The following is a 6,034-nucleotide window of genomic DNA, read 5'->3' as shown; positions in this document are numbered from 1 at the left end:
TGTCAAAATCCATTTTCTCGGTAAGACTTGTGGTCAAACATGTTGGCAGCAAATTGGTTAAACAGGGGCAGGAGACCACCTATAAGTGGTCTTGTAGCTATTGTGCACCTGAGAGTGTGTCCATGTGTCCAACTGTGGTAGCTGCTGACCAGTCAGAAGCTACTAGAAGGCAGGGACCCCATCTTTGCATGTCTCTGTCCTCATCACTTGGCCCAGCACCAGGTGCTAAGTAACCATCACCCCAGCGGTTCTTCTGCCACTGAAGCCAAGTTATTGGTCAGGTCCTGAATACGATGAAGCCTGTCTATTTTTAGGCAGAAAAGAGTATCCAGTAACTTCTGCCCACAGTCTTAGTCAGTAGACCAGATAAATGTGCTCATTCCTCATTAGTGTCCCCAAACCTATAAATGTCCCACTTTTGTGACCTGTCCTCTCCATTCCACTTGGCTCTTTCATCAGATTTGCTTTTCTGCACAGCAGGGCGGGGAGACCTGAGAGAACTTTAAAACATGAAGGTCCTCTTTCTGTTCACTGTTCTCTTCTGTTTGGTCCAAATGAACTCAGGTAAATGTCTCCTGGTCAGGGTAGAAAGCTGCTCCCAACCAGTAGGGATTAGCTGAGACAGGCTGGGGAAGGCTTTGCAGGAATTCTCTTGATGTGTGTGTCCCTGGCGGGGGTGGGTGGGAGGTGTCTGTGTGTTGGTGGTGGGTGCAGGTGGACCCCTCTGGGACTCAGCTCTGGACCATTTTGATCTTCCCTACAAAAAGGTTTTTAGAGGCTAAATATGAGTTTTTAGGGTCATAAAACAAGTCATAGAGGCATCTTTGCTCCAATACAAATAGAAAAGATTCATCACAGTCTGAGAAAAGTTCACAGAAAGAAATTACCGTCATCCAACTGTCATAGCTGGAAGGGAATGAATCTTCTATGGAAGCCCCACACTTTACAGGGAGAGGAAACCACACTCCCAAGAAAGGCTGCTGTCCTGCAGAGCAGTTTACAATCACGGTCACAGCAGCAATTCCTACTGCCAATAGCATTCCTCCAGCTTCCACAGAGAGCCTATTTTACAGGGGAAATCTGAGGCACAAGCAGTTAAATGAGTTATCCAAGGAGAAATCATTAGCTACTGGGAGAAGTGAGGCCAGCTCTGATCTCCAGATTTCTGGGCTGTGGTTCTTTGACCTTCTTTAGGTATGTCGCCCTTCGCTTCATTGGGCTCCTCTCCAAACCATGGTAGAGCTGAGATGACACAGGCTCAGAAGGTGTACCCCATTTGGATATGAGATATTGTGCAAGGTTGTTTTTTTAAATCATGTAAGACCAACACTGTGAGTGTTTTGGTTTTTGAATAATTTTATTTATGTATTTATTTTGGGGTGCACTGAGTCCTCATTGCTGCACACGGGCTTTTCTCTAGTTGCAGTGAGCAGGGGCTACCTTTCATTGCAGTGTGCGGGCTTTTCACTGTGATGATTTCTCTTGTTGGGGAGCATGGGCTCCAGGGTGCTCGGGCTTCAGTACTTGCAGCGTTTGGGCTCAGTAGTTGTGGCTCCCAGGCTCTAGAGCACAGGCTCAATAGTTGTGGCACATGGGCCTAGCTGCTTCCTGGAATATGGGATCTTCCTGGATCAGGGATCAAACCTGTGTCTTCTGTATTGACAGGTGGTTTCTTTACCACTGAGCCACCAGCAAAGCTTGGTTTTTTTTTGTTTGTTTTTTTTTTGAGTCATGATAGATTGACTTTTGCAGATCTGATATAAGACCTTTCTTTCGACCATCTCATTCTCAAATAGAAAATGCTGTTTTTGAAAAATTGAGATATATTCAACATAAAATATTAATTTCAGGTGTACAACATAATGATTCCATATTTGTATAGTTTGCAAAATAATCACCCTAAGTCCAGTCAACATCCATTACCACATGTAGTTCCTCTTCTTTTTTTTTTTCTTGTGACAAATAGACAATGCTTTCCTTATGGGAACATTGGGTAGTTCTGCTTGACCTATAAATCCACAAGTCATGGTGAGAAGAAGTCAGTTTTCTTTATTTCATTTTAGGCTGTAAAACTGAAAATTAGGCCACAAACTGAGGATCAGAACACTTTCCTATTTTCCTAAAGACCAAGACTCATCCTTCCAATCATTCTACTCTATTCTCCAAAACTCTGTTTTTCCTTGTTGTATTAGCTCATATCCACACCAGGAGGCTTGAGAAGCCTGATATAATACAATAACATATACAAATACATGTATTATATAAAGCTTCCCAACAACTTTTAGAAGTATGTATTATTGTCCCTGATGCTGGGAAAGATTGAAGGCAAAAGGAGAAGAGGGCAGCAGGGATGAGATGGTTAGTTTCATGTTCATTCACATTCATAGATTAACCATCAACCCAATGAACATGAATCTGAGCAAACTCTAGGAGATAGTAAAGGACAGAGGAGCCTGGCATGCTACAATCCATGAAGTTGCAAAGAATCAGACATGACTTAGCAACTGAACAACAATAACAAAAGTTATTGTCCCTGTTTTATTTTTCCAGTTGAACTGGAACCTGTCCAGACAATTTTTAAAGAGTATGATAAACAGTGTGGAGGTGGCCTATGTTTATCCTTCATTTTTTGCTGTGTGAACTAATTTGTTAATTTGTTCTATCCATAGGGGATGTTCCACCTGGAATTAGAAATATTATCTGCCTTATGCAACATGGAACCTGCAGACTTTTTTTCTGCCGTTCTGGTGAGAAAAAATCTGAAATCTGCTCTGACCCCTGGAATAGGTGCTGCATACCACATTCAGAGGAAGAAAGAAAATACAGACCAGAGATGGACGGCAGATCAGGCACCTAGAACGTAAGCTTCCAGAAAGCAGGCGGGATCTTGAAGTATGCTAAGTGTTTAGAAGAATGTGTGACTCATAACAGGTGCTTAACAAACATTTGTTGAATGAATCCAGCATCAAGGGTGAAGGTCTGATAAAAGATTTTTCCCGAAAGCTTGCCTACTTTCTGATTTCCTGTTTTTTGTTTTTTTTTTTTTTTCTTTAAAGACTCTCAGAATTTCATAATATTCACCTCCTTTCCAGGGACTTCTCACAGTTAGGGGTAGACCAGAAACCAAAGTACAAATCCAGCTCATCTTCAGAGAGTCAGAAATGCAGCTAGTCTAACTGGCCTCTTTTCCACCGAATGACATCTTCTCATCAAACCCGAGCCCAGACTGATATCCTACTGATTTCCAGACTATCGTGCGCCTGATCCCCTTTCCACAGCCTCCTCAAGTCACAGTAACAATAAGTCACATGTAAATAGGATTTAAAATTTTTTTCAAACAATCTGAGGTTATCTCGGTTGATCAACGCAGTCTCATGGAGTATATGATAAGGTTGAGGCAGTTCCATTCTAGGGATGGGCAGAAGATGGAAATCAGAAGGTTAAGTGAATGCCCCTAGGTTAGCAGTTCCCAAGTGGATTCCTGGCACTGGTATCACCAAACCAGTGCTCATTGTTCTGTGTTCTTTCTAAAGAGCATATTCCTGAGTAAACAAAGCAAGGCAGGACTTGATGTTCACAACCCGCTGTCCTTTGTTTTTCTCTGAATCTGCTGAAACTTGTCACCCATCCCATATCTTTGAGCAGTCATCCGAAGGGCAGTAAATATTAATTACAGGTAAGAAATGTAAAGAGTGATAAAAGCAAGTGTCCTAATGTACGAGACCATGTGCCAGACTTTTTCTAGATCAGTTAGAGAGCCTGGTAAGGTACCTTCTTTCTATGTCTGTGTTCACTGCCTGAATCCAGTTTGCTCTCCCATAAGCTGAATGTACTCTAAGAGTCACAAGGAAGATCTGCCTCTGGGCTCCTGTCTTGATTCCCAGCTCAGGCATCCAGCCACACTTGGCGCAATGCCTTGGCTTCTCCCCAGGCCCTCCTACGCTCACTCTTGGTTGATTCCTAAATATCATCAGACAGGCTCATTGGGTTGTGAGGAGTGGAGCCTGTCTTAATCACAGGCATCTCTGTGAAGCCCTTGGTCATCCCCTCAAAGGACTGAGGGCCAGTTCCAGATAGGCAAGGACTGTCTTCTTGGGGAGGGATCTCACTCAGGCTTAGGTCTTGCTCCCAAGTGAAACATGACGCTCTCCATGCTTCAGGGCAGGCCGACAGATACTCTGCCAAGAGTCCTGCCATTCCAAGTCCCACATCTCTGTCCCCTGGAGATTTCACACACGCATGCATGCACACACACATACACACACACACACACACACACGTATGGGCCCATGTCCAGAATACTGGGGAACTGGGGTCTGGTTCTACCTCCTCTCTTGAACTTATTTTCTTAAAAAATAAAATGAGGGAGATGGTTTAGACCTCTGAGAGTCCTCACAGCTTCCCATGTGGGTGTAGAATCAGGGCCCCATCAATGATCAGGGATAACTGGGAGCAGGGCAGGGGGGACACCCAGGATTTGGACAAGTCTCTTCCTTGGTGGAAATGGAGTTGGGAGCATGGACCCTCTACTGACCCAGGAGGGGCTGGACTCTTCCTGGTGGTGATCCTGGGCCATGGACAGCCAGGAAAGGACAGAGGGACTTGACTGGGACCAACAGGGTCCAGCATTTCTACTCGGGAGGTCTATATACCTTCTCCATGGCTTTTTTTCTGAGCTAAATATAATTATCCCCACCATTCATCTCAAAGATGCAGCTTCCTCTTCTGAGATGGCTAACGAGTAAGAGGGCAGGCCCTCCCTAGACTCCAAAGGGCTCCAATGTCCCCCACTCGGGCCCCTCCCGGGTCCTCCCCTGCCCAGCATAGTGGAATCTATCACTATGGCTCATGGCCCTCAGGCTCCTTGGTGCTTCCCTCCTTGCCTTTTTTTGACTTCCCTGGTGGCTTAGATGGTAAAGCAGAAGATCCCCTGGAGAAGGAAATGGCACCCCACTCCAGTACTCTTGCCTAGAAAATCCCATGGATGGAGGAGCCTGGTAGTCTGCAGTCCATGGGGTCGCAAAGAGTCGGACACGACTGGGCCACATCACTTCACTTCACTTCCTCCCCTTTTAGGACCTGTCACTGTGCTGCTGTGATTTATTCACATGTCTGCTTTTCTCGCTGCACCTGGAAATCCTCAGGACAGGTCTGGGTCTTACTCCTCCACAGGACTTTAGTGACCAGCCAAGCACAGTCAATGTGAAACAGATGAAGGAATGAATAATTCAAGCCTCAGACAGATCTCCAGTCCACTGCTGCTTCTGTCCTTTCTGACTTGAGGACAGGACATGGGATGCCCCCCTGTGATGATCGCCACATCCCTGTCACAGCCTAATGCCCGCCTCCCCTCTTTTCTCTCACAAATGGCCAGAAAGTAGGACAAAGCTCTCAGCAGCTCTGCCCTGTTGCACTGCCTCACAGCTGAGCACGTGACTCTTTCATTTTCAGGGCTCCCTGCTCCCCGCTGTGAGCAGCAGGACTAGAGGAGCGAGGCTGGCAGAAGCCTGAAGAGTCTCCACCACGAATGTTCACCTGCCACCCCCTGCCCGTCAGACACAGAATCTTAGGCCAAAAAGGGCCCTGAAAGGTCATTTAACAAAACCACCCGCTCTCCCCACCCCCACATAGGCAACACAGTGTCATGGACTCTTCACTTGATCTTAGCCAAAAGGCTGAGAAGCAATCATGAAAAGACTCTTGAGCAAGGAATCAAAACCCCCGAATTCTAGTCCTGTGACTCATCCCTGTCAAGCTCTTCATTTGTGATGTGGTCATATGTTTGTATCCGCTGATCTCAAATGGGTCATTAAACTTTTGTTATTTAATGTTGGAATCTTCTTGATTCAAATAAGACACAGGGAGAGTGAGTTGAGATTGTTTTTCGATGTGGAAATAGTACACATTATATTTGAATTCCTGTAGGTGGAGCAATTCAGTAATGAAAATACAGACATGCATATACATGGACACATTTACACAAGCTCTTTCTCTGTACAGTTATAACATGAGAGGGTGTTTGAATCCTTCATGA

General features: G+C 45.3%; 1 protein-coding gene across 2 annotated transcripts; it reads left to right on the top strand.

Moving 5' to 3' along the window:
• Nucleotides 1-425: 425 nt before the first annotated feature.
• Nucleotides 426-5,828, top strand: SPAG11B (sperm associated antigen 11B). Of its 2 annotated transcripts, XM_061404088.1 has the most exons (3): nt 426-564; nt 2,670-2,860; nt 5,452-5,828. In XM_061404088.1, exons 1-2 carry the CDS (start codon nt 510-512, stop codon nt 2,855-2,857), a joined length of 243 nt encoding a protein of 80 aa, XP_061260072.1. In that variant the 5' UTR covers nt 426-509; the 3' UTR covers nt 2,858-2,860; nt 5,452-5,828. The 2 variants fall into 2 exon arrangements, with proteins under 2 accessions (XP_061260072.1, XP_061260071.1); XM_061404087.1 differs by lacking the exon at nt 5,452-5,828 and having other exon boundaries at nt 2,670-3,002.
• Nucleotides 5,829-6,034: the final 206 nt, after the last annotated feature.

The sequence above is a fragment of the Bos javanicus genome, chromosome 27 (genome assembly GCF_032452875.1).
Source record: "Bos javanicus breed banteng chromosome 27, ARS-OSU_banteng_1.0, whole genome shotgun sequence".
NCBI classification, from domain to species: domain Eukaryota; kingdom Metazoa; phylum Chordata; class Mammalia; order Artiodactyla; family Bovidae; genus Bos; species Bos javanicus.
This window is presented reverse-complemented; position numbering and strand designations above follow the sequence as displayed.